The 27519-nt window shown below is 49.6% G+C and overlaps 14 protein-coding genes across 14 annotated transcripts; 8 read left to right on the top strand and 6 right to left on the bottom strand.

The window, feature by feature from the left end:
• Positions 1-250: 250 nt before the first annotated feature.
• On the top strand, positions 251-2316 carry APUU_10561A (serine/threonine-protein kinase; the record flags this gene model as incomplete). The annotated part of the gene is made up of 3 exons (XM_041702163.1): positions 251-815; positions 865-2179; positions 2229-2316. 3 exons carry the CDS (start codon positions 251-253, stop codon positions 2314-2316), a joined length of 1968 nt encoding a protein of 655 aa, XP_041549927.1.
• A 237-nt stretch (positions 2317-2553) lies between these two features.
• Positions 2554-3148, bottom strand: APUU_10560S (uncharacterized protein; the record flags this gene model as incomplete). The annotated part of the gene is made up of 2 exons (XM_041702152.1): positions 2554-2967; positions 3134-3148. The coding sequence occupies 2 exons, from the start codon at positions 3146-3148 to the stop codon at positions 2554-2556; spliced, it is 429 nt and encodes a 142-aa protein (XP_041549926.1).
• Positions 3149-3747: 599 nt separating this feature from the next.
• APUU_10559S (ferric reductase family protein) lies at positions 3748-5723 on the bottom strand (the record flags this gene model as incomplete). The annotated part of the gene is made up of 2 exons (XM_041702140.1): positions 3748-5533; positions 5581-5723. 2 exons carry the CDS (start codon positions 5721-5723, stop codon positions 3748-3750), a joined length of 1929 nt encoding a protein of 642 aa, XP_041549925.1.
• Positions 5724-6096: 373 nt separating this feature from the next.
• APUU_10558A (copper transporter family protein) lies at positions 6097-6700 on the top strand (the record flags this gene model as incomplete). Its single annotated transcript, XM_041702129.1, has 2 exons — positions 6097-6533; positions 6586-6700. The coding sequence occupies 2 exons, from the start codon at positions 6097-6099 to the stop codon at positions 6698-6700; spliced, it is 552 nt and encodes a 183-aa protein (XP_041549924.1).
• Positions 6701-7113: 413 nt separating this feature from the next.
• APUU_10557A (putative GPI anchored protein) lies at positions 7114-7884 on the top strand (the record flags this gene model as incomplete). Its single annotated transcript, XM_041702118.1, has 2 exons — positions 7114-7530; positions 7615-7884. The coding sequence occupies 2 exons, from the start codon at positions 7114-7116 to the stop codon at positions 7882-7884; spliced, it is 687 nt and encodes a 228-aa protein (XP_041549923.1).
• Positions 7885-8756: 872 nt separating this feature from the next.
• Positions 8757-10198, top strand: APUU_10556A (uncharacterized protein; the record flags this gene model as incomplete). Its single annotated transcript, XM_041702107.1, has 2 exons — positions 8757-8799; positions 8853-10198. 2 exons carry the CDS (start codon positions 8757-8759, stop codon positions 10196-10198), a joined length of 1389 nt encoding a protein of 462 aa, XP_041549922.1.
• Positions 10199-10470: 272 nt separating this feature from the next.
• Positions 10471-11551, top strand: APUU_10555A (palmitoyl-(protein) hydrolase; the record flags this gene model as incomplete). Its single annotated transcript, XM_041702096.1, has 6 exons — positions 10471-10550; positions 10623-10634; positions 10704-10794; positions 10869-10922; positions 10999-11387; positions 11458-11551. The coding sequence occupies 6 exons, from the start codon at positions 10471-10473 to the stop codon at positions 11549-11551; spliced, it is 720 nt and encodes a 239-aa protein (XP_041549921.1).
• A 176-nt stretch (positions 11552-11727) lies between these two features.
• APUU_10554S (uncharacterized protein) lies at positions 11728-12566 on the bottom strand (the record flags this gene model as incomplete). Its single annotated transcript, XM_041702085.1, has 4 exons — positions 11728-12245; positions 12308-12388; positions 12453-12471; positions 12525-12566. 4 exons carry the CDS (start codon positions 12564-12566, stop codon positions 11728-11730), a joined length of 660 nt encoding a protein of 219 aa, XP_041549920.1.
• Positions 12567-13703: 1137 nt separating this feature from the next.
• Positions 13704-14652, top strand: EGD1 (nascent polypeptide-associated complex subunit family protein; the record flags this gene model as incomplete). Its single annotated transcript, XM_041702074.1, has 4 exons — positions 13704-13749; positions 13974-14007; positions 14130-14302; positions 14411-14652. The coding sequence occupies 4 exons, from the start codon at positions 13704-13706 to the stop codon at positions 14650-14652; spliced, it is 495 nt and encodes a 164-aa protein (XP_041549919.1).
• Positions 14653-15218: 566 nt separating this feature from the next.
• On the bottom strand, positions 15219-16552 carry APUU_10552S (uncharacterized protein; the record flags this gene model as incomplete). Its single annotated transcript, XM_041702063.1, has 2 exons — positions 15219-16386; positions 16470-16552. 2 exons carry the CDS (start codon positions 16550-16552, stop codon positions 15219-15221), a joined length of 1251 nt encoding a protein of 416 aa, XP_041549918.1.
• A 361-nt stretch (positions 16553-16913) lies between these two features.
• APUU_10551S (histidine phosphatase family protein) lies at positions 16914-18657 on the bottom strand (the record flags this gene model as incomplete). The annotated part of the gene is made up of 4 exons (XM_041702052.1): positions 16914-17310; positions 17386-18148; positions 18211-18256; positions 18313-18657. The coding sequence occupies 4 exons, from the start codon at positions 18655-18657 to the stop codon at positions 16914-16916; spliced, it is 1551 nt and encodes a 516-aa protein (XP_041549917.1).
• A 248-nt stretch (positions 18658-18905) lies between these two features.
• APUU_10550S (putative MFS transporter) lies at positions 18906-20539 on the bottom strand (the record flags this gene model as incomplete). Its single annotated transcript, XM_041702041.1, has 4 exons — positions 18906-19951; positions 20006-20153; positions 20214-20314; positions 20365-20539. 4 exons carry the CDS (start codon positions 20537-20539, stop codon positions 18906-18908), a joined length of 1470 nt encoding a protein of 489 aa, XP_041549916.1.
• A 1186-nt stretch (positions 20540-21725) lies between these two features.
• On the top strand, positions 21726-23142 carry APUU_10549A (lactate 2-monooxygenase; the record flags this gene model as incomplete). Its single annotated transcript, XM_041702029.1, has 4 exons — positions 21726-21934; positions 22006-22027; positions 22086-22728; positions 22805-23142. The coding sequence occupies 4 exons, from the start codon at positions 21726-21728 to the stop codon at positions 23140-23142; spliced, it is 1212 nt and encodes a 403-aa protein (XP_041549915.1).
• Positions 23143-23593: 451 nt separating this feature from the next.
• On the top strand, positions 23594-27120 carry APUU_10548A (lipase family protein; the record flags this gene model as incomplete). Its single annotated transcript, XM_041702018.1, has 2 exons — positions 23594-23947; positions 24010-27120. 2 exons carry the CDS (start codon positions 23594-23596, stop codon positions 27118-27120), a joined length of 3465 nt encoding a protein of 1154 aa, XP_041549914.1.
• Between the last annotated feature and the right edge of the window lie 399 nt (positions 27121-27519).

The raw sequence follows: 27519 nt of genomic DNA, 5'->3' as shown, positions 1-27519 counted from the left end.
TGTTACGCTCGCTCGCATTGCTTTTTCTGCTCGACGATTTTCTTTTTCTCACTCCGTCTCGTCGAGATCTCGATTTATTTTCCTTCCCTCGTGTCAATCGCATCGGGTTTCTTTAAATAGCGACTTGGGCCCCTCTGGAGTCTCGCCGCTTGCGTTTGACGTGTGGATTGTGTCGGCGAAGAATCGCTCCCTCGCCACGGTGTTATCTTGACATATCGCAAATTGCTGGATTCACGAACTTCATGCCATAATGGCGCTCGACTTCGACTCCAAAGATCGCTCCGGCTTTCGTCTCCCTCATCCTCCTCCGCTTTTGCATACCCGCTCCGGAAATGAGGCTTACGATCGCCCCTCAACGCCCCGCGAAGATGGATTCACCAGTCCTATCCAGACACCGCAAGGAAGCCCAAGCAAGAATCGCATGCCTCCTGGAGCTTTCGATCTCCCGAATGTTTTCGACAAGGCGCTGAAACTGCAACCCTCTTCTCCGACTAAAAATACCCACAACCACTTCAACCATCCTATGTTCTCCAAGTCCAACCAAAGTGGCGAGTCACTCAATGAGAGTGTCATTCGCCCAGCGAGCCCAACCCGCAAATCAAACAAGGAAAACACCCCTCCAAATTCAGGTCGCCTAGGGAAGGACCTCGGACCCAATCCTGCTGCCGCGGCGCTTTCTCGTCAAGAGCAATACCAGTCTAAGGACCTGGAAAGCGTTCAAAGGCGCCAGGTGCCGATGCGGGGCTTGACCCCAGAGGAACTCGAAAAGCTTCAGGATCCTCGAGTTAAACGACTGGTCAATGTGACCCAACTTTGTAAGTCCAAGCGCAATTGCTACGGTAGTGTTGCTTCTAACAGTGCTAGATTTCCTCGATCACTACTTTGATCTACTCAGCTACGTTCACAACCGCCAAACCCGCCATTCCCAGTTTCGTGCCGCGAACCCTGAACCCCCCGCAAGTCCGGTGGAAGAGTACGAGCCCGCCCTGTCGAAATATTTGGGTCGGGAGCGGGCCCACCTCCGCAAGCGTCGTACCAGACTTAGACAGGGTGATTTCCAGATTTTGACTCAAGTTGGTCAGGGTGGGTACGGACAGGTATATTTAGCATCGAAGAAAGACACAAAAGAGGTGTGCGCCCTGAAAGTCATGAGCAAGAAGTTGCTGTTCAAGTTGGACGAGATTCGGCATATTCTCACTGAGCGCGACATATTGACAGCGGCCAAGAGCGATTGGCTCGTGAAACTACTGTATGCTTTCCAAGATGACACTCAGATCTACCTTGCGATGGAATTTGTGCCGGGGGGTGATTTCCGAACGCTGCTAAACAACACTGGTGTGCTGCACAACCGACACGCTCGATTCTACGTTGCGGAAATGTTCTGCTGCATCGATGCGCTGCACGCCCTCGGGTATATTCATCGTGATCTGAAGCCCGAAAACTTCCTCATTGACTCGACTGGACATGTCAAATTGACCGACTTCGGTCTTGCAGCGGGTATGTTAAATCCCGGCAAGATTGAATCCATGCGAGTGAAATTGGAAGAAGTTGGCAAAACTCCAGTGCCATTTGGCCGCCCGATGGAACAGCGTACGATGGCCGAGCGTCGCCAAGGGTATCGCAGTTTGCGGGAACGCCAGGTAAACTACGCAAAGTCTATCGTCGGATCGCCCGACTACATGGCACCCGAAGTGCTCAAGGGTGATCAATACGATTTCACCGTCGACTACTGGAGTTTGGGATGTATGCTTTTTGAAGCCTTAGCGGGCTACCCACCATTTGCTGGTGCAACAGTGGATGAAACCTGGCAGAACCTCAAGAACTGGAAAAAGGTGCTCCGGAAGCCTGTGTACGAAGATCCGAACTACTTTTTATCCAAACGAACATGGGACTTGATCACGAGATTGGTGGCATCAAAAGATTACCGATTTAAGAACATTCACGAAATTCATGAACACGAATACTTCCACGAAGTTGATTTCACTCACCTGCGCGAGCAGCGCCCGCCATTTGTGCCCGAGCTGGATTCGGAAACGGACGCTGGCTACTTCGACGACTTTGGCAACGAGGCCGACATGGCTAAATACAAGGAAGTGCACGACAAGCAGCGTGCCTTGGAGGAAATGGCAGAACGTGACGACAAGATGAGCAAGGGATTGTTTGTAGGATTCACATTCAGGTTCGTCAACCCCTCTTCTTTATCAACGCACGAGACTAACTAGCAACAGACATCGCAAGCCTAACATTGAAGGGACTGGCCGTCTTTCTCCTCGCAAACCCATTGCGACGGATGGAACCTTTGGCACGATGTTCTAATTGCGGTTCTATGCACATCTGTTCTTTTTTATGTTTGTTCCTCACGAGCTGGATCTCGGGCGGCCATTGTTTGAGTAAGCGAGTATCAGTTTAATGCACGGTCGGTACCGTCTGAATGGAGTTGAGTTGTATGATACATAGATGGTATCGTAGATGATAATACAATCACAAATTCTATACCTTTTTCATCCCAATACCCTAGTAAAGACTTCGATATCCCCTTGGCCCAGAGAACATCTACTCATTCGCCTGTCTAACCATCTTCAAAATCGCACTCTCCTCGTCCCCAACAACTGCCTGCCCATTCGTCCAATCCACCGTTACAGGCCTCACAAACCGCCCACTGTCCTCCTTAAACTTCTTCAGCGCATCCTCGGCATCTCTCGCGCCCTGCACAATCTCCGAAACCGCATACGTCGGACCGCCCGCTTTGCCGCCCGAACTCGGATCCCCTGTAGCGTACTCCAGGATGTTGCGCAGCTGGTCTGTTGTTGGCGGGGCGGTGGTGACTTCGAGCTGGAACTCGCCTCGGCCGATTGGGGTTGAGGCTTCGCTTGCCGCGGCGGACGCAGCTTTGAGGATGTTGTAGGCTTTGCTGGAGGATTGGATGGAGGGGGTATGGAAGAGGGTTATGGGGTCGAGGGTTTTGGCCTATTAAATAGAATGTTAGCTTTGCTTTGCTTTCGATCGGCTTATGTGAGTGAGATTGGATTGAGGGGTGGGAAGGAGTTCGGTTGGAGCTTTAAGCTCTTGTTGTTTGGTAGTTGGTTGGATGCTGACTCGATAGGAGCCGGGGAGGAGAAGTGGGAGAACGTACGAATCGGAAAACCATCTTGATCTGCAGTGTCCTCTTGGGTTGTAACTTGGTATGTTTGGGGTATTTGGCACGGACGAGGTGAAGTCCGGATAGCGCAGCTTGGTGGTGAGGGTCTTGGTGAGTCAGGTGATTACGTCATACTGGTAAGTACCTTATCACGTGGCTCGGTATTTTTCCGAGCGGTTTCAGGTTTTTAGCTATCAACAACACCATGAGATCAAGGAAATACACAGCCTCCTTATAATATTGTTGTGGACGGTCTCAGGGTTCTGTTATTTGCCCCATCGGCTTTCTTTATCAGCTCTGAATATGGGTGGTTAAGGTCGTACGGAGAAGCTTGTTCAACGTTGAACCTTGGAACTTGTAGTTTACTACCTAATTTAGGCAGGAAAAGTATCTAGGGCGATAAAGGTTTATCCAAGCTATCCCTTCGGACTTGTTCCTCTCCAAGATTATCTCTTTGAATTATCCAGGTTGACAAAAAAGCGGGGTATTTTTCCTAATTCTACTAGGAGCGTTATGCAGTTCCGTTTGGCCTCTGTACCATCAGTGGACCCTCTCGACTGCGCACGACAAACCCAGTTGACATTTATTTTGGTTTCACCCATCCAATTCTACAATCCAAATGTCTCCACGTGGAGGTATATCCCCTGCGCACCCGTGCCCTTATGCACGGCCCGTTCATTGCTAAGATAAAGGACGCTGCGGCGAACTTCGTCTGACAGACTGGGGGGACCGCAGACGACTACGGCGCTCTCTCCTTCGGCCTTTTCGAGGCTCGTACGGATTGTTCTAGCCACTGATGGACGTCCACCGCCCAGCGTCATCTGTTGGGGGATGAAAGGTCGCTGTTCGTTCTTGGTGGTTGCGAATCTCTCATTCGTTGGGGAAGCAGAATGAGGAGGGATGGCATGTTCGTCAGCTGTTTCTCTCTTTTCGCCGACATTTGATACCAGCCTTGCTTTTGGCGGGGTTCGAGCGGACCTTAGTAGACCCCCGTTTGCTAGGGCCTGTTCCATCTCCGCCGCACGGGGACCAGTGATGTATATGCTCAGCTCGAGATCTTGTACCACATCTTGTGCATCGCGTCGACAAATTTCCATGTCCTCAAACACGGATGTTAGCTCAGATTCAAACCAACTATAAAACTCAAGTGACCTGATAATCCACACAAAGTGAATATGCCTTGTCACATCCAGGTGTGGCTTGTCACCTTGCTCAGACGCTTTTTTCCATCGTGCAACCATATCCCGGAGAAGCGGCATCGTGAAGGTAGCCCCCATGCCGCCTGCAAAAAGGATCACGCTATCGAATTGTCGAAGGGAGCGGTGTGCTCCATATGGTCCTTCAAGGAATACGGTGCAATGATTCTCATTTGAGCCGCCGGTGTCTGCCGCTCCGAGGTCGTTTTTTTGCACCGCATATTCCCAGAAGCGTTTCGTGGCGCCCTTCTCAGCCCGAATGAGGAATTCGATCCTCTGGTCTTCGGGAATCGAGGCGATAGTGAATGGGTGACTTTGTAACGGTGCGATTGAATGGCAAGTAAGGAACATATGTTGACCAGGTTTCCATCGGGCTCCTGGGCTTTGGATAGTGACTCGGGTGACGTTTCCAGACAGCGGAGTGAAAGATGCATGATGCGTCCAGAGACCGTGCGACATTCCAGTGGTTTTATGGAACACCGACAGATTGATATAAGTCGCCCAAACATACCGCACCACGCGATCAAAAACAAGAAACCCAATGGACATCCAAAGCGATGTCCTAACATCTTCATCTATATGGAGCCAAACCGCAACCGTGAAGCCGATGAACATCACAAGGTGCTGTAGAACGAAGAACTCATATCCCAGCCGACGGATAGGCCTCACAGAAGAGATCATAATGAATGTTAGGATGAACCAGGCAGCAAACCCACATTGGGAGTAGTATTCGTTTCTCAGTTGGTGAACGAGATAATCATACCTTCCCCAGCTCCGAAACCAGAAGCCCATATGGATCGTCGCACATATCCAAAGAGTTCGTGCCAGCCATCGATGAAACCAGTTCAGACTCTGGTAGTCCACGCCAACTAGAAACCCTATAATGTTCTCTCTTCCGGCTAGAATGAACACCAAGGGCATTTGGGCGATTGTGATAAACCCCGTGCGATAGCCCACCTCCTCCCATTCCCACTGGTCCTGGGTATTCAGGCCGTAGAAGCACGTCACAGCCATCGAGGCGAGATGAACCATAACGAACGACCATTGTAAAACTGGCGCAATGTAAAATCTACGACCAAACAGCGGTACTGGCCGTGGAGTTAAGTGTCTTGAGTCGCGGGCTATTGCCGTCAAAGTGGCATACGCACGAAAGAATACTGATTTCGGTTTCGATGGAGTAGGGGATTCGTCTCGAAGTCTAGTATATTTAGTTTGGGTCTTTTTGCCATGAGCACGAGCACTCACCTCTGGAATTCCAGGAAGCGGTTAATCAAGTTGGCGAAAGCTGCGATTGCGATTAAGCAGGCGGTGCAGCCCCAGTAGATCCTCTGGAGGAAAAATGGGTTAATCATGACCTTAGCAACCTCCGAATTGTTGCTCATATTCATATTGATGGTGTCACTGGTTGTTCATCTCATCCAGAGCTGACTGTTGAAGTTTCACTTCAGAAGTTGTGTTGGAAGGATGTCCTCCTCCCTACGAGCGTGCTTCCATTGTGAATAATCTGCGCACTTTCCTGCACCAACTTAGACGGGAAAATGTACTCATTTCTATATATAATACACCTGTTTTTATAATTACAAGAGGCTTCATGAGTGACAATGTTAATTGTGGGGTGGTGGCATTTTATTCTTATCTCCTGGAATGTACATTCCTGCAGGGCTCCAGCTGTCAAGGTCCAACCCATCATCTTCATCTTTTCTCTCCCCCTTCTCATGACTGACATTTACAAATTCCTCGACTTCCTGTGCAACCTTCAAAATGGACATGAATACGATGGATCATGAGGAAACTGTGGTGAGCCACTCAGTTATCTTCACCACCTCCCACAACTCTCCTCTATTTTCCAAGGGATGGTCCCCTTCATCCAACGGCTCCTATGCGGGCACTTGCATCTTTCTGGTCATCCTCGCCATCATCGCCCGCTGTCTTGTTGCATTCAAAGCGTACATGGAGCAGCGTTGGATGTACGCCTATCTCAGGCGTCGTTACGTGGTCGTCGCAGGCAGGCCCTCCGAAGCCGGCCGCATTGAAGCAGATCCAGACACAAAGATAGGAAAGCTCATTACCGCTGAAGGCGTCGAGGAGTCAGTCAAAGTGGTTTATCGCAATACTTACGAGGCTCCGCCCTGGCGGCTCAGTGTGGATCTCCCTCGGGCTCTTATTTATCTCTGTATCACAGGGGTTACTTATCTACTGTATGTCTACAACTGCTGCTTTGTTGACAACTTATTAATTCACATTTCTCAGGATGTTGGCTGTTATGACGACGAACATTGGATACTTTTGCTCTATTCTTGGTGGGTCTTTTCTTGGGGAACTTGTCGTGGGACGGTTCGTTCAATGGAACGAACAAGGGCATTGAAGATCAGCAACTGGCAATTTGGAATAGCATGTTCTTAGAGACCGGACATTCTAGACCACAGTGGTTCTGTCCAGATAGAAGTCTAAATTTGCCTTCAATATTAGACACTGTGCTATACGAGACCCAGGACTACGAAGAATCCACAGCGTTCCGTATACATCCATACTTTCTTACAGTTCTTTCCCAGCAGATGTGTGCTAATCTGGTTTTAAAAACATAACCTATCCAATATTCACTGGCTATGCTGTAGAATTGGACATTTAAGCCATCTTCTGCTAGTAGTCCCTTCCCGCCGCAGCTTGGATGTGTTACTACTCCTCACTCGGTATTGAGCCACCAAACACTATTTTTCCTCCGCAACTTCTTTAACTACCTCTCCTTTCCCCCTCATACTCTCCAAGCCATCAAACATCATGAAATTTCTTATCTTCCCCCCGGCACTTCTGGCGTCTCTCACTGCCGCCCATTTCACCATCAACTACCCTCCCTCCCGGGGCACCGATGAAAAGACTCAGTCCGAATTTCCCTGTGGGGGATTCTCTCAACCCTCCAGCCGCACCATGATCTCTCTCTCCTCACCCAGATTCCCCATTTCGGTGGATCTGGGCCATGACCAAACAGCCGTTCGGTTCCTCCTTGCCGTAGGCTCAGCCCCAGGCACGAACTACAACATCACCCTCAGCAAGACCTTCCGGGTGGAAGGACTGGGTGAATTCTGCGTACCTGATGTGACTCTCTCCGAAGATGCACTGGGAAGAAAGCTCGAGGACGGGTTGGATATGACGTTGCAAGTACAGGCAAATGGACATCCTGACGGGGGCTTGTATGCTGTACGTTTCTATTAAACCTCATATACCCTCCACCTTTTCCGTGAAGTACAAACTGACAAACAAATGGCAATACTGTCATACTAGTGTGCCGATCTCCAACTCACTACGGAAAATATCCCTGGTCCATCCAAGTCCACATGCAAGAATAACACTGGCATTACTGCTGTCCCTTTCACTGGCGCCGCGGCAGACCGAAATGCCAACGTCTCGACTCCAGAGGGAAACTCGCAGGGTGGTGAGGATACCAAAAATAAGGGTGAGTCGCATGCTCCCTTTTTGACTGGTGGAGCGGTGTTGCAGGCGGCTTCTTGGGGCGTTTTGGGCGTTTCGGTTCTTGGGTCACTGGCGATTTGATAGATGAGAAATATTATGGGAAATACTGAATTTCTTTGGAAGGGCTAGTAGTGCAGGCAGACAGTTGTCCCAACAATACTATAGCCGAACGTGGATTATAATCTTGATGTTTTGAAAGCAGCTTTTGGTAGAAGGTGACTTAGTTATTAGTCCATAAACCCTAAGTCTTGCGAACAGAGAATCCGGGTCGTGGCATGCTGCCAGGAGTGATTGTGATGGAGACGGCTCCATTGTGACGTTGGTCGGAGCGTGTGCGAGCTCTCCTTAAGTGATGACTGGGAGGTAGTTCTTTTGTACTTTATAACTCCAGGACAGGAGTCCAAAGGTTACAACCCTTGGAAGGTGAAATGGACTCTTCGCTTTTCAAGCTTACTTGTTACATGTCATTTTTTAAATGAAAATTGTTTTCCTGGTGGTATCCAGCCACCTGGAATATTATAGTAAGGCTGGTAATTCTCATTTTATCTCTATCTTCGTCGGTTTCTTGAAAGTAGTGAGCAAAAAAAAGAAAAAAAAAAGGCAATATTTAGGAAAGGAACGTGGATTTACTTCGGACTCTATATTATATATATATAGTTGTCACACTGAACATGGTGCCGATTGACAGCGTAGTGAGACGACACAAGTCACCGGAGCCACAAAATTACTCCCCCATTTGAAGACATTTAAGTAACCTCTTGTTTATCATGACATTAAGTATAAATTCCATATTATGGTTGGGTTTGAAACTCTGGATCGAGCTCTCCCATGGATCCTTGTCACGTGGCACAGGCCGAGTATATCCACAATCGTAAGATCTTAGTATTGTTCTCCGATCCTTTTCTTCTCTTCTAAAATTCGCTGCCGGGCTGTGAGTTTCAGGAGTCACAATCATGACTACAGCCACAGATAACTTTGAAAGACTGCGTGCAGTCGGTGAGTGAGCAATTGAGAACCAGTATATGATGTACCTCCACTAATGAGTTCAGGCCTCTCGGAGAAATACTCCACCTCGCGGCATCCCCTGGGTTTCTATCTAAACGTTGCTTTTTCGGCAAATTATACCATCCCGGACACATTCACCCTCCCTCTCAAGGACTACGTCTACAAGGCGGCTGAGACATTGATCAATCTGCATCCCATACTCTCTGCAATTCCTCTAGGCGAAGACACCAAGGATCCTTACTGGGTGCGACTCACAGAGATCGATCTTAGCCAACCAATTTCCTTTCAAAAGGCTGCGCAGACCTTGTCGCTAGACGAAAATGACAGCGAACTGAAGTCTGTTCTTGAAACCCAACATGGCATCGGTTTCACGGCGCCATCGCCGTTCTGGCGGCTTCTCATCTTGACGGAGGATGATGAATCTAGACGTTTTACTGCAGTATTTGTGTACCACCATGCGCTCGGCGACGGCACCTCCGGCAAGACATTCCATCGGGCGTTTCTACAGGCTTTACGTGGAGCTGCATCTTTACAGCCGGACGAAGCTAAACAAGTGGTCACCTCACCAAAGATGCCCCTCTTACCCAACCTAGAAGCCGTCCATCCACTTCCCATCTCTCTCCCCTACATTCTCAGGATCGCATTCAAGGAATGGGTCTATTCCAAGCCAGATCCCAAACTATGGGCAGGCGGCCCATTCCAGGTTCCGCTGAAGACAAATATCCATTTCCTTGTCTTAACAGCCGCTCAGACATCAGCTCTCGTCAAGGTGTGCCGCGAACACAGCACAACACTCACCTGTGCACTCCACACGGCCATCGCTCGCTCGATCTTCGCTCATGTTCCCGAGAAATTCACTCGTGTGGCGGGTAGCATACCCATCACTCAACGTCCTTGGCTTCCAGATACAATCACGGAAGATTCAATGGGTGTTTATGTGCAGGAGCTCGGGGAGACCTTTTCGCGCAAGGCAGTGACTGAGAAGACTTTCCCATGGAGCGAAGCCCAGCGGGTCCGGGAATCGGTCAAGAAGGAGGTTGCTCTGAAGAGTAAGAACACTTCTGTCGGTCTTTTCAAATACGTCAAAGACTACCGTAAGGATTTGTGCGAGTCCAAAATTGGCAAAGAGAGAAGATCGACGTTTGAATTGTCTAGTCTTGGTGCTACGAAGGCGGAGAATACGGGTGACTCGTCAATTCCGCAGATGGGTAGGGTTATCTTCACTCAATGTGCGAGTGTAACAGGTGCTGCTCTTGCGTTCTCTGTCATAACTGGCCTGGATGGGTGTTTGACGTTGGGAATCTCGTGGCAACAGAATGTTGTGGACGGTGATATAGTGCAAGCTGTGATCGATACGCTCAAGAAGGAGCTGCACCAGATTTCTGCCTGATTGCAATTGACATACATAGAATTAGAATAATGTTTAATAGACTTACTCTGTATAGGTACATAGAATTAATCCACGGTTTATGTATTTACAATCATTTTACATGGTTTATATACAATTATTTAGGCGGTGAGGACGCCGAACCTCGGCCTGTGCGGCAGAATGGGGGGGTGGTTGTTCGTTAATCCTCCTCCGACAATCACCAGTCCTCATTCCACCTAATCGCTTTCCTCTTTTTGTACACTTCAAACGGCAGTCCAAGGTACCGAATCAAAATGTCTCGCGCACCTTTCATCGTCCCCGCGCTGAAAAAGCACACCGCCACGGTGATCATGGCCCACGGTTTGGGTGACAGGTTAGTCTGGGACTCTCGTTCCCGCATACCACAGTGGTGGCCCAGATAGCTAATCTTTTCTTCAACTGGTAGTGGTGCAGGATGGTATGTCAAACTCTCGAATGAAGAAATCCCGAGCCCGCAATCGGTTTATTAATGCGATGGGTGGAATAGGGTCTCCCTCGCTCACAACTGGCGCCGACGGGGCATGTTCGACGAAGTCACTTTTATCTTTCCCAATGCGCCTGCGATTCCGATTACAGTGGTACGTCTCTGATGGCTGGATATGAAATACGGATAACTGGGGTTAGCGTCGCGTACTGATTTGTGGCGGATTAGAACTTTGGAATGTCAATGCCCGGCTGGTACGATATCACCAAGCTTGGCCGTGATGTGAGTGTCTCCGTTCTTCTTGAGTTACATTATACAAAATGAACAATAGCTGATAATATGTTATGGGTGAATATAGCTCGACTTCGAAGAAGCCATTAAACACCAAGACGAGCCCGGTGTCCTCAAGTCCCGAGACTACTTCAACACGCTCATCAAAGAGCAGATCGAGCAAGGCATCAAGCCATCGCGGATCGTGCTCGGCGGTTTCTCACAAGGTGGCGCGATGTCTGTGTTCTCCGGAATCACGGGACAGGAGAAGCTAGGTGGTGTTTTTGGTCTGTCGAGCTACATGCTACTGAGCGACCGGATTAAGAATTACATCCCAGCCGAATTCCCGAATAAGAAGACGCCGTTCTTCTTTGCACACGGTACTGATGATGACATTGTGCCGCATGAGTTTGGGAAGCTCTCGGCTGCGATGGGCAAGGAGTTGGGACTTGAGGATGTTACGTTCAAGTCTTATAAGTACGATGCCTTTTTTCTCTTTGCCATCGTCGGGGTTATAGTGCGTTCCGCTTTGCTGACGATAATCTAGGTACCTCACGCACTCTGCGGATCCAGCAGAGATTGAAGACTTGGAAGCGTTCCTTAACAAGACGATTCCTGCCGAGAGCGAGGGCAACTTATGACTTGGGGCATCCCCAGGACAATGGAAGCCGCTCTCATATAGTGTTATTCTCGGCGTAGTGCTTCTGTTAATAGCGTTTCTGATACACAGGAGAGATAGAGCTTCATCCGAGCGTGATTCTAACTAGACAACGCCGAACCATTATAAAAATATAAAAATAAACAAGAAGTTTAAAGCCTACTTCTCTTTGGACGCTCTCTCGATAACCCTCTCAATAATCCCCACCATCGCATCATTATTGCTCAGGTCGAACGGGATCATATGCTTTGACCCATGGTCGTAAACTTCCGACTTCCCAGGCTCGCAAAGCCCAAACAGCTTCATCGACTGCGGGTACAACGGATCCTGCCGTCCTACAATATGTGCCGTCGGAATCGTCACCCGGTACTCTTTCTTCCCGTCGTCGCCAGGCGAGCTAACAAACTCCTTCCCGTCAAGCACATACGGCGCACCGCCACATATAAACACAGCCGCCTTAAACAGCGGCGCCGCGAACGCGCCGTTCTTCTGCACGTGGTGATCAAGTAGTGAGTATGTGAGGGCGGCACCCTGTGAAAACCCCATTACGGCGTCGAACGGCCCCTCGCGGTCGATTATGCGTAGGGTGTATTCAATTGCGTTGAGCAGGTCTGGGCCTGGGGGCATGTCCCGCGGGTAGTGGTTGAAGAAGGGGGGTGAGGCAATACCTCTTAGTTCTAGGAGGAGTTAGTAAAATAATAATACATACATGGTTGTGAAGGTGGGTAGGTGAAGTGACCAGGTTCGCACTCGGAGTTTATTCGGCCGTTGATGAAGTGGAATTTGTGACCTTGCTCTTCGAGGGGTTGGACGAGGCCACCTGGGTTGGTTAGCAGGTAGATTAGGCCTGTGGTTTAGCATGGTTTGCTTTGCTCGATCCGTACCGGATTGGATCTCGAAGATCTATGGTCTTGGTTAGATATTGATGCTTGAAGTTGAGTGCGGGATGCGCGTACCTCCCCGCTTGTGCTGGCGCCATGCAAACACAGGAACCGCATTTCGGCGAGCGGTTGAGGACTATCAGCTCTATAAGCGTTTCTCACGAGTACAAGCTGACAATATAAAAGGATATGGTTCAGTAATCTGTGTTGAGGGTTGTTGGTCCGATGACGGCATACGTTGATTGATATGGAGTGGGGTTTGGAGGAAGCCGGAGAAGCAACGACCTGGCGTACGAGCTGCACGGAGCACGGGATCTCGCTTGAGGTCGCTCTGAGTAATACGGGCGCTCGTTTACGGCTCTCCCTGGACTGGAGAATATGGGTGCTTATCGATATCATTAACTATAACTATCTGTGGCGAAAGTTCATCCCCAGCTCCTCTATACTCCATGCGAGCTAAGATTATTTCCTGATTCGGCAATGCCCGATCCAGACCTGGCTGCCTTGGCTGCCTGAGGCTTCCACATTGAAGAAGGCACTGCGATCCAGGGAGTTTGGCTGTTTTCCAAGGCGAGTTGCATTTTGATTATGTGGTATATACCTAGTAGACCCTTAATACCCTAGATCCGTCATACTACGTTGTTCAGCCTTGTTCTGCATAAGCAGCTGGCGGTTGCGAGTCGATGCCTGAATCGTTAGGGTTTAGCCGAGGAGCCTCTTTTTCAAGCACAGCCCACACAATCACCACGATACTCGAGGTAGATACTGATTTCAACCCGAAAATCCACTGTAGAAGGTACTTGTATCAATGTAGAATATAAGTCGTAGCCATGGCCGTAGTCAAGTTAAGCCCACCACCCTCACGCCGGAGTTAGCGAGCGATGCGGCCCGCTTTCGCCATTCTTCTGCTTCTCCCCACACAAACTTCGGACCATCTGAACTTCACCACCTTTGCGCATCCATCCTCACCTCACATCTCACCACCTTCCGCTCCCCTCAACCTCCAGGTAAATACTCCCTCATTCGTACTATAATTAATACCAGCTCGACACCCCATCATCCTCCCCTCCCCCCCGAATCCGGGCAATCGACCCCATCCGCCCGACCGTCTGACGTCGTGAGAAATCCGAGTCTTGGCGTCCTTTCCCACAGCACACAATCTTGACCCTCTCTGTCCGACATCCTCGCATTTGGACTCAGATAATTGACTTGCGGTTCTCGCTAGGTTCCTTCCACAAATAAACCACCGTCAAAATGGATCACGCAAAGTTGGCTAAGATGCAGGCGAGCGTGCGGATTGGTATGTGAATTTTTCTCTCTCAGTTGCAATTGTGCGGTGCGGTGCGATATATTCCAATGCTGCGGGGAATGTAAAAATTCGACTCCAGATCGAAAATCGGGATTTTGAATGGCTGTTTTTGGTCGAAAATTCGCGATATTTGGTGGAATTGGGTGAATTGGGTGCATTGAACTGCTTTGAAATACTGCGCCTTCCAATGGGTTGGCTGTTACTACATTGACTAGATGATGATCCGCTGACATTCGTTTTCTCTATAGGGTATGTACCTATTTAGTTCCAATTTTCTCGTTATACCCCCTCCTACGCGCCTTCGGACGACTGGCAATCGAGAAATAAACCGGGATAGAGGAAAGGAAGAAGCATGCTGATGAATTGAACAGAGGAAAGGGTACTCCCCGCCGCAAGGTCAAGAAGGTCCACAAGTCCTCTGGCGCCGACGACAAGAAGCTCCAGGCCACCCTCAAGAAGATGAACGTCCAGCCCATCCAGGCCATCGAGGAAGTCAACATGTTCAAGGAGGACGGAAACGTCATCCACTTCGCTGCTCCTAAGGGTACTTCCCCCCATCTACCTCTTCCCCGGTCAAAGTCATCAGAGACGTGAATAGAGAAAACGCAAGAAATAGAAAGAAACAACGAACTAACAAGATGAAATGATAAAGTCCACGCCTCCGTCCCCTCCAACACCTTCGCCCTTTACGGCAACGGCGAGGAGAAGGAACTCACCGAGCTCGTCCCCGGTATCCTCAACCAGCTTGGCCCCGACTCCCTCGCTTCCCTCCGCAAGCTCGCCGAGAGCTACCAGAACATGCAGAAGACCCAGGGCGGTGACAAGAAGGACGAGGATGAGGACGATATCCCCGATCTAGTGGAGGGCGAGAACTTCGAGAACACTGTTGAATAAATTATCCCACCCGTCGATTCCCCACGCGGCGTGAGCGAATGATGATATTTTTTGTTGCAATGCAATGAGATAAGGTAATAGGTCTGGCAAAATCAATCAATAAAATATCAACGTTTACGAAAGAAGCACTTACTTGTGAGTGGTACTTGGTTTGGTTGCATTGGAAGGAAGATTCGAGTTAATATCTCGATTTTTCTACTTGTTATGGCTTTTTCATACCTCTCTGAGTGGGCATGACCTTGAGAATGGTGAAATTGACTTGGAATCGTCAATTTTCCATTAAGTAACAAATAATTGTATAAGTTGGGGCGCGGCCAATAAATAGGTCCACTGGCAAATACGATTTGATTATTCCTTGGAATCTTTCCACGATGCTGTACTAAACAAACGCCCACGAATGCTATCAAGCCCCAATCCAAAAATAACAGTACGGGAATAAAACAGACAGATCAGTATGGTAAACACTCCGCATAAATAGTATCTATCATACAAGCATCAGGGTATAGAATTGAGTAGGATAGGGAGGAAGGCGGGTTGGGGGGGATGGGAAAGGTGTCATGCCAGAATCACGACTCTTCCCTCAACCCGCAAATGTCCGTTCCCAAAATCATGTCGACCATGTACCAGAACCGCCAGTACACATTGGACTTGTCGTAGTCAAAGGTTCCATCTTCCCGCAGTTGCGGGCCATCGCCGACAATGTCGCCTGTGAACCAGCTAAGAATTGGGATTGAGCGGAGCACGCGCTCAGTGACCGTTGGAGCGGGCGGGAGGGCTTCGGTAATTGGCCGCAGTTTTGTTCGACGTACGGTCGGGACATGCGACATGAATTCGGACGGGGTGGGCGGTTCCTTGGGGACATTTCGCTGGTGGGCGATGGGTTGTTCGATGCCTGTGGCGGTTGCGGAGCTGACTGTGCTTGTTGACTCTTGGGATGTTATCTCCTCATCGGCGATGCTGGCGAGGTTATTTATGCCAAATGATCGGGGTAATGTTGCGCGTTCCCCGCCCTTTAATGATGATGTGCGCTCCTTGTCCTTGTTCTGGAGGAACGCTGTTGAGTGAGATGTGCTCAATGTGCGCTTGTTGTTTGACATGAATCGGTTCGCCTCCGTCGAGCCCCGAGGGATTGGGATATCCTCCGCAGGTCCTTGCCCATGATACATCTCACAGAAAACAATATGTCCGTCAATCTCCTGCGGCGAGTAGAAGCAGGCGCGGTCCGCCGCATTCGAAGAATCGAACGTAACTTTAATCCAATGAAATCCACCCGCATATCGCTTCGACTTGCGGTTCGCATCCGCAGACAGATTGGCCCGAATCACCACATCACCACCACTAAGAATCTGAGAGTACCCAGCATTGGTCTTCGGGTCGTTCCTTGGGTAGTCTTCACAGATCACGCCTCGAGAAATCCGCTCGAACTTATCGATCACCTTCCATTCCGAATCCTTATCCCTATATCCGTATAAAATGCACTCCGTCGCAACTTTTTCCGTCTGCTTCCTGACATTGTCGAGGTTCGATGACGACGATGACTTGGGAAGCGTGTTCCGTGATGTTTCTTGCTCCTGCTGCTGCGCGAACAGCCGGCCAAACTCTGCCACATTCTGGTTCTCCTTCTTTGCCGGGGTTCCAGTGCGAGTGCGTGATCGGGACTGCTCGTAGCGGGCATTTCTTCGCTTGCCGAAGGGTCCTGATTCCTCGGGCGGTCGTCGTGGGTTGCGAGATTCACTGTTCAATGTAAGGTATGTTAGATATACTCAAAATCCATAAATTATAAATCGGACATAAAGAAGGCGTGTTGGGAAACTCACTCTTTATAAACATAACCCCAGGGGAGAATATTCCCCTTGTCGTCTTTCGCGCGCTCCTCCAGAGGGACAGAATGGTACTCCATCCTCAGCAGCGGTAGAAGCTTTCAAAATATAATTTTGTTGTAGGAAACAGATGTTAAATGTTATATTCCGGGGCTCAGTCGCCGTGAAATGAGGAAAATCAAGACTGATGCCAATTTGTGCTTCGATGCAGTTGCCACTGGTGAAAGCGAGCTGCCAAAACTTTTGTCGCAATAAACAGTGTTAGCCCGGATACCAGTCACGTGGTGTGGGCGGTATGCAGATCTCTTCCTTCACTATTCCATACCTGTCAGTGTATGTCTTGTGTTGAGCTTCATTTTGACTTTTTTTTTTAAAAAAAAATTTTTTGAACAGGTGTATATATATGGCAACTATGCATAGGATATTTTCCATTTGCAGGGTCTAATCCTGATGCAAAAATGTTATTCGCCCAGCATCCCCATCAAGACCACACACTTTCCCAAAATCCCCAACTTCAAGCTTGCGACGTTGCACATGTGCATTGAACTCGTCCAGAGGGCAAGAAAACCCTGGCCCAGACTTACAATGCGGCAGAGGCACTATATCATCATTTATGTTGACCCGGATAAAAACACCACTCTTGCCACCCGTGCCATCACCCTCTGTCGTCGAGCAAGTCATACGTTCTAGGATAATGCGACCGCCCATCGGCAGCACCGGTGAGGTGCGCCAGATGCGATCCGTTGCCCTGTGTGTGGTAGGGAGATCCTGGTCATATTTCGGATCTTTCATGATATCCAATGCATCTAGGAAAGGAGAAATATCTCCGTCGTGGACACTACCAGGGCACGCATTAGATCTTCATACTGCCCAGAGACGGAAGGAAGGGGATGCAGGATAGGTGTGAACTCACAAGCTGAAAAATAAAGGACCAGCCGCCGGTCCCAACTGTAGAAGATCAGTCGTAGCATTTAACCAAAGCCACCCCATGGCGCCAGAATAAGGATTTCCGGGACCACCCCTGTAGTAGTGCACTAGATCTCGGGCATATTCAAAGTTGTCCCAGTCATCGCGTGTGAAAACATCACACCAGGGACTTGAGCCTCGTACGAGTGTTTCAAAGCCGCACATCTCCTGCATGCTGAAGACGTCAACAGGCGTCAACGAACCAAGACCCTGGTTCCCCTGTTCAGATATTAAGCGCTCCGCTATGGCCGGGGCATACGCCTTTTGAAAACGCGCGAGCATGTTGGCGCCCTTGTCGTGTCCGTCTTCGGTGTCCTCGAGATATCTCAGGCAGGTATCACCCGGCGTCAGTGTATCGGCTCGTCGATCAAATGTTTCTGGGATAACCTCTAGCTCAGCCTTCCCATCCCTCTCCCAGTCCAGGCCGAGCAGGCCGTATGCGAAATACTTGGCTGTCTCGATAACGCGCTGGCAATCGCTGGCCCAGAACCGGATCTTGGAGTCCCGCGGAAGGAGATGTTGATACCGCGTTGACAGACGAGCTCCAGTTGTGAAGGCACCGAGGGTTCCTGAGTATGGACCCGTCCTGGTTAATTGGTCGAAGTCTGTCTCGGGGTTACTGGTGAAGTACTCCCAGTCATTAAGAAAAGATAACGAGCCGTTGATGATCAAGTTCGCGTCTTTGATCCGGTTGAGTAGAGCAAGATGGCCTTGGGTGATTGGTTAGATGTATAGACATGCTGTAGGTATTGAGATCGGGAATTCAACATACGCCTTCCGGCAGACTTTGTTGGGTATCTCTCTCCATGGCGTGCCATCTGGGACATCGTTAGACGTTACCATCTCAAGTTTCAAAGAGAAAGGTGGGCAATACCATATGGACCTGGTCGACATGGCACCCGGCAGGCTGTTCAAGACCCTGTGCAGGACCATCAAGTTTCTCAATCCATGGGCCATAACCGCCTAAGCGGTAGTAGAGGCTCCAACCATCGCTTTCAGGAATCGGTGAATCTTTATCAGAGACCCAGCGAGAGGGATCGAACCATGTGTTCCAGCTGGGATAATAAGGCGATGTCCCAGTATTATTGTGACGTTGGTGCTGTGCGGTGAGACAATCTCGAACTCTTAAGAAAGGGCTCTCGTTGGAAAAGCCTAGGAAGGCGGCGACTATGAAAAAGAAACAGGCAATCGATGATTGCAAAGATAAAAGGCCGGACATTCTACCGCTGAACTCAATATGCTTGGAATTGAGTTGAAAATGACAAGAAGAAACATGGAACTTGCAAGGAAAGCCATTGGAATGATCTACGGTACGGTTCTAACCGCCAAGAAAAACCGGTGGGCATGTTTCGGGGCATTTCAGAGCCATATACAGCGATAAAGCACATTGAATATATTTCTATTTGGGATGGTTCTAGAATGTTGATCGTAAAATCTATATCGCTCTAATGACAAGCTCATATTCTCTCATGTCGCGTATCGAAAGCGTGGGCTCCTATCTCCCATTTCTTCAATCTCTTCATCTGTCATGCCCTCAATCTTGTGGTCTTCGAGGCCCTGGTCTCTACGTTTGTTTTCCCAGTGATAATAGGCCCACATAATGCCATACACCGATCCCGCAAAGCCCACCATGCCCAGGGTCACAGCGTTCCCTCGCACATAGCGAGGTCCTTCCTCGGTCTTGTAGAGGAAGGGGGACATAATGCCGCTGATATTTCCGAATGTCAATTGCAGGCCGGTGGCGAATGTTCGCTTTGCATAGCGGGGGAGATTGGTTGGTAGCCAGGCCAGTGGCAACCCAACGGCCACATACAGCCCCATGGCAACAAGCAGTGCGCCAAAGTAATGCACGCCCGAAGAAGAATCCGAAATGAGGATGCCGTACCCAACAATTGAAACAGCCGCGAAGATGCAAGCATACACTCCGCGACGCTGGGTGCGATCACTAACCCAAGCAATGATCAAGTACGCTATGGCACCCAGTGCATAGCAAGGAATCGTGAGGGCTTGAACTTCCGGGACAGACCAATCTCCTAGTCCTTTGATTATTGTAGGCAGGAAGGTGCTGTATCCGTAAAGCATGGTATCAATCCCAAACTCAGCCAGAGAGAAGGCGTAGATTTTCCAATCCAATGCCCCTTCTTTAGCATCCGCCCAATGGAATTTCTGGGCAGAGTCCGTGTGGCCAAAATGGCGACTGCGGCATTTGACAACCAAAGCCCTTTCCTCTGCGTTGAGGTAGTAAGCCGTCTCGGGATCGTCCGCGAGGAAGAACCAAGTTGCGACGCCGATAAGAACAGTAGGGATTCCTTCGATGATCATGATCCACCTCCAGCCCTTGAGCCCACTAATCCCGTCCATAAAGCCAATGCCATATGCGAGAAGACCTCCACACGCGCCGGCCAGGGCTGCACTGCTAAAAAGGTAACCCGTTCGCAGTGCAATTTCACGCTGGCTGTAGAAGGTAGTTAAGTACGTGACGAGGCCGGGGAAAAGACCGGCTTCAACGACTCCTGCAGATGGTTAATAACCAGCTTAGTCTGCGCATTATAGATTTGGCCATTTACCGAGAAGCAGACGGCAAGCAATAAGGCCGCCGTAGTTTTGAGTGATACCAGTAAGTGTTGCTATGATGCCCCAGATAACCGATATAGATGCAATATAGCGTGACGGGGTAAGCTTCTTTATGACGAGATTCGACGGTACCTCAAATAACTGCAGGCAATTAATAGTTAGATATCATGCCAGTGTATGACGGTTAGATTTAATACATACGCAGTAGGTGACGAAAAATATCGACACTGCAATTTGATACTGATCACCAACCAAACCCAGATCCTCCTCCAGCCCATATAACCGAGCATTTCCGATGTTGACTTGGCGTCGCATGTCAGCAGTTGTTGTACCAAGTAGCCGGGTAGCATACCTCTGTCTAGAAAGCTGAAGAGATAGAGAAGGACCACAAAGGGAAGAATGTACATATCCATTTTTCTGATGAGTTTCTTTTCGGCTTCCTCGTCGATCGACGGGAAATCAGGGCTCAAATCCATCTCCGGCACCCGTGCTTCCTTCTCCCCAAGCTTTTGTTGCTCGGAATCCATTTTGCAGTCTTCAGAGCTTCTGGTCCTGTCCAGCGCTATGCTGTTCCCCCTCTGTAATAGGTGTATATCGTCGTTTGTCGCAGTATTTCGAGCAAATAATTAACCGGAGACGCGGCCGGTCTCGGAGCGCGGGGAGTCAGATAAGATTCAAAATCTGTCGGTCTCAGAAGAGAGTATCCATGGTGCGCCAGCTCACTAATAGTTGAAACCGTAGGAAGCACAGAAATCTGTCACGCGATACCAAGAGCAGGCTATCGAAAATTCATATCAATGGGTTGAAAGCGTCAAATAGGAAGAAAAAGGAAAAAGAGTGAGAAAGTTATAGGAAAAGCCAAGACTGCAGACCGGGAGCTTATCAGAGTTATCAACGGTTTTATCAGCGGAAATCTCAGAAGAGTGGGAGCACGAAAAGTGGGAGCACCGGACCCCTTTGTTTCCACGGTTGTGCCCCGGAATCCCTTCCCTTCCGCTGCTGGCTTCCACTCTTGAGTCTTGCAGAGTTACACTATGTCCTTATGTCTTACGCCCTTACACCTTACGTGTTTGATTATCAACAAGGGCTGCATTTCAGTGCTTCTTTCTGACGTCAAATTCTTCGTTGAGGTTCAGATATCCTGCTTAATTGGGTACAGCGCATCCCTTACCTAGATGATGTGCATTGTGCATTGTGCATGAGTTCACCGGATAATCGCCACCGCATGTCAACTGCCGAAACATTTATTGCAGTTCTGGTCCCCTTCATCTTCACCCACGATATAAAATCCGGTCGGAGTTCCAGACATAGAATGGGAAACATCCGTTTATAGGAGGTTTGTCACATGGGGGGTCACCTTCTTTGCCTTGTTTAAAAGAACAACTGAAACTGGGTCCTTGGAGCCTCATCGGAATTCAAATTCTAGCAGAGTCTGGATGTCCAAAATGTTACTTATCCTGTATACAAAATGGAAAGTCCTAAGGAAAATCATCCATGAATTCCCCGCGTGAGCGCCAGTGGAAGGTTCGTTGAAGGTTCCTCGGCAGGGGCATCCCCGATAAGCTCAGTAATTACCAAGGTTAATCGCTCTCACGTGTCACCACAAGGTGGAGAAACCCTCACAGCAACCAGTGCCAGTATCATCAAGTACTCTCTCCTCTTATTGTTTACTTTGCCATTTTAAGCTTGTTTATTCCCTGTAACATCCTCACAATGCCGGAAAACTACGGTGACTACCAGACCGAGATCTATGGCCAAGGCGCCTTGCTGGGTCTGAAGCCGAATGTCACCACCGACCCTCGCTTACTCGAGGAGCAGGCGCGAAAGGTACTGAGCGAGCGCTCTTATAATTATGTTGCAGGTGGTGCTGGTGAGAAGGCCACTATGGACAGTAATCGTCTGGCGTTACGCCAGTGGAAGCTGTAGGGTTGCCCGGCCTTTTGGCATATATACTATTATAGTCCTGTACTGATGTCATCCCGGCGGTATGTAGAGTACCCAAGATGCTGAGGAAGGTTAGTACATGTCCCCTTCCATGCTCTTGAATAATTCTAGAATTAATATCCCGTCTAGATGGATAAGCAAGATCTTGCAGTGAACATCTTTGGGCAAAATTACCCGACCCCTCTTATCATGGCACCGATAGGTGTCCAAGGCCTATTCCATTCAGACAGGGAGACAGGCCTAGCCGAAGCATGTGCAGAGGTAGGAGTACCTTATACTCTCAGTACTGCAAGTACCAGCTCCATTGAAGAAGTCGCGACGGCGAATGGGGACGGTAAAAGGTGGTTTCAATTGTACTGGCCTAATGATGATGAAATCACTCTTTCTTTGCTGAAGCGTGCAAAAGAAAATGGATTCTCCGTCCTCGTTGTTACGTTAGATACTTGGTCTCTGGCTTGGAGACCGGCAGACTTGGATAACGCCTACATCCCTTTCATCCGTGGCGTTGGAAACCAAGTCGGCTTCTCAGACCCAGTATTCCGGGCTAAATTTGAGAAAGAGACTGGGTCAAAAGTTGAGGATGATATCGTCGGAGCATCCAGAGCGTGGATCGGTAATGTTCTGTCCAGTGGGCCTCACACCTGGGACCAGATCTCCTTTTTGCGCAAAAACTGGGATGGACCTATTGTCCTCAAGGGCATCCAGCATGTGGATGACGCGAAACTTGCGCTCGACGCTGGCTGCGACGGAATCGTCGTTTCCAACCATGGAGGTATGTCATTCGGCTCTCAATACTTCTATTTTAATATTATTTGCCACCATCTCGGTTATGGGCTAACCAGGTGCAGGCCGACAAGTCGATGGGGCTATTGGCTCCTTGGAGGTCCTTCCGGAAATCGTCGATGCGGTTGGCGATAAATTGACTGTGCTGTTTGATTCTGGAATCCGAACAGGTGCCGATATCATCAAAGCTCTGTCTCTAGGGGCGAGGGGCGTTCTAGTTGGTAGACCGGCGATTTACGGCTTGTCTATTGATGGGAAGGGTGGCGCCAAAGCCGTACTCAAGAGCCTTCAAGCCGATCTGTGGCAGAGTATGTCATTAGCAGGGATCTGTACTGTGGCGGAATGCACCCGGGATAAAATCAGGAAGGTTCAGTATCCTGGTGACGGCAAAGCCATGTTGTGATCTACACAGTAAACCTTACCTATCAGTGTACATATATAGTTGCAACCAAAACAACGCGAACATGGAGTAACACGTGTTTATTGCTACAAGGGAACCTTGGATAACAGTAGATATTCCACAAACACCACATCTGAATTTGTAATGGTCTGGCCGCCCTCCGATTCAACAACTGACGCCTGATTGGAATTGGGAGTGGGGTGTTTGTTGGGGGGAGCACGGGGAATCACATGCGGTTCAACCAACCCCTCCACTCTGACTGGTCACTCGCATTATCGCGGCCAGCTGGGTCTTCTGACGCAACGCATCTGTTGGATTCCCGAATTCCAGGGCAGTCCCTCTTCCTCCATCATTCAAATGATAGCGCTAGTCCCTCCCTGCCCTATGGCTCAGGAACAAACACTCAGAGAACGTCAAGTGGAATCGAATCCAGCGATTACGTCAATGGCTCGCGATGCCTAGATTATTGGGGTTCGGACCAAGCTGGAGACAGAATCAAGTCGCGACCACCGAATCGAATGATACCGGGGGCGCGAGCCATGTGCCTGCGACTTCAGGCACATCTCTACTTCCACGGCCTGTCGCTTCCCTGGTCTCGCTCGTCACGCAGTCCACCTCTTTATCCCTTCGAATAGGGTCTTACTTCGGCGGGGTTGCCATCGATGGGGCAAGAGTCACGACATTAACTGGGTTAGAACTTAGTCGAACCGTCATCGAAGGAATTCTGACAAGGGCCGGGCGCGATGTTGCTGTTAGAAGTGGCGGAGAACATGGAAAGGCGGAGGCCGAATCCATACTTGAGAGGAGTGTAAGTCAAGTTCCTAGGATCTCCATACTTATCGCGTATTCGAGGACTAACCCGGAATCTAGCTCGCTGCCTTGCACACGACAATAACGTCCGCGTCGTTCTTCGCAGCCGCGTCCTTTCACTTATCCTCTACGACCCTTTCGTCCGCCTCGAATATGTCACAGGCGCTTCTATCGACCCTCGATGCTATTCTTGGTTCTACAGAGTCGTCGCGGGCAATCGCAGCCATAATAACTCTCATTCGAAAAGAGTTTAATGACCAGAATGGGAATGTAGACGGCGAGAAGGTTGGAGTCGGGGATCTATTGGTTGGAACTGTCGGGTTTGCGATGCTTCAACAATGGGGGGAAAAGAATACAGAAAGGTATATCCGTGTCAGTGGTGGGCTGGAGACTATATGGGATGTTGTCATTCTTGACAACGGCATCCGAGCAGATGTTCTTGAGATGCACCAAATCCAGCCTATGAACAGCCCGCATGAAGCCATACAAGACCGATCGAGACGGTCCTCCTTCATATCTCCGGGAGACACTAACGACGGATTCGATGTTATACAGCGCCCGGAAAGTGCAATCGACGATGGGGAACAGCCTCCTTCCATTGTCATTCCAGATGGTCAACACGGTATAACTGACGAAGACATTCGACTGTATATAATGAAGCAACTTCCTCGAGGGTGCCGCGCTTCAATCAAAACCGACACTGTGACCGCACAGACAATAACGGTAAACGTTTACGACGACGATGCTGGGGATATCTCTGCCCCTCCAGGCACCATGATGGTTGAAGAAAGGTTTCACAATGTCCCTCACGAGGGTGGCAGGGGACCAGTCAATAAACGAGCCCCAAAGCACACCATCGTGTTCCGCACGGCATTCAACAAATCTCAAAGTGCTGACGTGAGGCCACCATCAAGGCATCTTATCGGTACACGCGAAGCAGGTAACGACGATGGCAGTTACGAGTCTGGACGTGTTATAGGGCTAGAAGAGTCTGCGATTCCCAATGTCGAACCTACGTTAGAACCGAAGCATCAGAGACTTGATAATGCACAGCCAAGGAAATCATCTTCCGATCTGCATCATACGGGGGCCCCCAATAACTCACCCAGGGAGACGTCTCAGTCAACTAGACGAGCTTCTGGGTCGGATTCAAAAGGCACATTTGGCAAAGGCTCACTGAGTAAGTTTGCGCAAAGGGTCAAGCCGGTTTCAAGCGAAAAGAATGATCAACCAAAGCGACAATCCCTACGATTACCTTTTCAGCAGTCAAGCACCCAATTGCCATCAGGGGCCTCGGCACCACGCAATAGGGTCAAAGTGCCGGAAAGGAAGTCCTCAGCACAGCCACTTGCAAACAGACCTGCGCGACAACCAAACACAGGGAAGCAACCTGTGCCCCTTAACGTCGAAACGTCTCTCGCTGCTAATAGAGGGGCTCCAAGAACCCTTGCCCAGGACCAGCGAGCACCACCTGGAGCGGCCACGAATAGACATGGTGCTTCTCGTTCAATGGGCTCAAGAGCCGATTATTATAAAGTGCATGAGAAGAGCCAAGAGTCATACATGATGCAGACCGACACTTATTCTCCATCACGAGAATTACGGCCCTCCTCACCAGCAGCGACAAGAGCTCATGTCCGTAGCAGTAGCTCTTTGTCACTTACACGATCCGAGTCAGAAACCACCGTCAATATACTACCTGATAAACGACCAACCGCTCCCGCTCACCGAAGGTCTAAATCCTACACATCCAGTATATACTCTCTGGCAACAGCAGGGTCTGATACCTCACTTGTCCTTTCCCACCGTGCACGGAAGAGCGCATATGACGATGCCTCAACTATACAAGCACTCAACAGGGACGGCCTTGTTCCAGGCATTTTCCCCCAGCGCCATTTTGTTCGAAATGTTAGGCGTTTCTGTCGATATTCCTCCGCAAGTTATGGAACCAACGCCCTCCAGGTTATGGGTGTACCACAAGCGCCGCAGGGCACCAGACGTGAAAGTATCCACAGTAAAGAGCATCATGACTTTTCACACCACACCGGGCTCCCAGCGTCTACTATTCTTCTATCATCCTATGTCGACCCTGCAGGTGGATCCAATGCTGCTGGTGAGACTGAAAGCGGCTTCCCTCTCGTCCATTACCTATTTTTGGACCACGAATCAAAGGCTGTTGTCTTAGCGCTTAGGGGGACCTGGGGGTTTGAGGATGTTCTCACGGACATGACATGTGAATACGACGACCTGGAATGGCAAGGGAAAAGCTGGAAAGTCCACAAGGGAATGCATGCATCCGCGAAGCATCTCTTGATGGGTGGAGGGCGAAGAGTTATGTTGACGATTAGAGCTGCGCTAGAAGAGTTTCCGGACTACGGTGTCGTATTATGTGGTCATTCACTAGGTGGAGGAGTGGCGGCCCTTCTTGCAACGATGATATCTGAGCCTACCAACGACCCATCTCTAGTATCATTTACAACTGCTTCTCGCTCTAACAAGCAACTTCTCCTTCCGAATGCAGGAAGCACTGAGGACCCTCAAACTGCATGTTATCTTCCCGCTGGACGGCCGATTCACGTCTATGCGTACGGACCACCTGCGACAATGTCACCATTTCTGCGCCGCGCAACCCGAGGACTGATAACCACTATCGTCAATGGTGAGGACGTGGTACCGTGCCTTTCTCTGGGGATACTGCATGACATGCATACGACATCATTGGCATTCAAAGGAGACGTCTCCGAGACCAAATCGCACGTCCGCTCCCGCGTTTGGGAAAATATTCGACAGAGTATCGTGAATAAGTTCTATGTCAACGAAACACCCATGATTTTAAACGCCGGTGACGGCTTGGGTGAAGATGCCTGGGCATGGAAAACCCTGAAATCCCTCAGGGAATCAATGTGTGCGCCCAAGTTGGTACCGCCTGGAGAAGTCTTCGTGGTCGAAACAATGCGAGTCCTACAGCGGAGCGCTTTCACATCTGATACCAGCGAAGATGGGTCTCCGCGTCTGGGCCGGCCAGCAACGAGGGTGCAACTCAAATTCATTCGTGATGTTGAGGCCCGGTTTGGAGAATTACGATTCGGCTCGGGAATGTTTAGTGACCATAACCCGGCACGATACGAAGCTAGCCTCGTGGCTCTTACGCGTGGTATTTTAGACGATTGACGTGCTATGACCCTGAATTCTAGATTGCATATACACTCTTGGAAGATGCCAAATTTTCGGATTTATGAGACATTAATTTCCTTTGTTCAAGAAGATACACGGCGCAAAGACCGAGAGAATCTGTATATACCCATTTTTTTCGCATCTTCTAGTTATATATCACCGGATAAGAGTAGACCAAAATACAATATATCCCGCTCGAAGTCGATCCCATGTAACACTGGCGGAGTGGTCATGAACTAGTGATTAGCTAGTTGTCTTCGATCCACGCTTAGCCCGTCTGTTGCAAGGATACGCTCCTTCTGCTCGGAGCACCGATATCCGTGCCCTTATACTGTGCTCTCTTATGTGCTATGGACGTTGCACATGTAGTTCGTATGTTGTCCGGCAAATACTTCA

This window comes from Aspergillus puulaauensis, chromosome 1 (assembly GCF_016861865.1).
Source record: "Aspergillus puulaauensis MK2 DNA, chromosome 1, nearly complete sequence".
In the NCBI taxonomy this organism is placed as follows: Eukaryota; Fungi; Ascomycota; class Eurotiomycetes; order Eurotiales; family Aspergillaceae; genus Aspergillus; species Aspergillus puulaauensis.
Note: the sequence above shows the minus strand (reverse complement) of the source record. Positions and strands in the feature narration are given on the sequence as shown.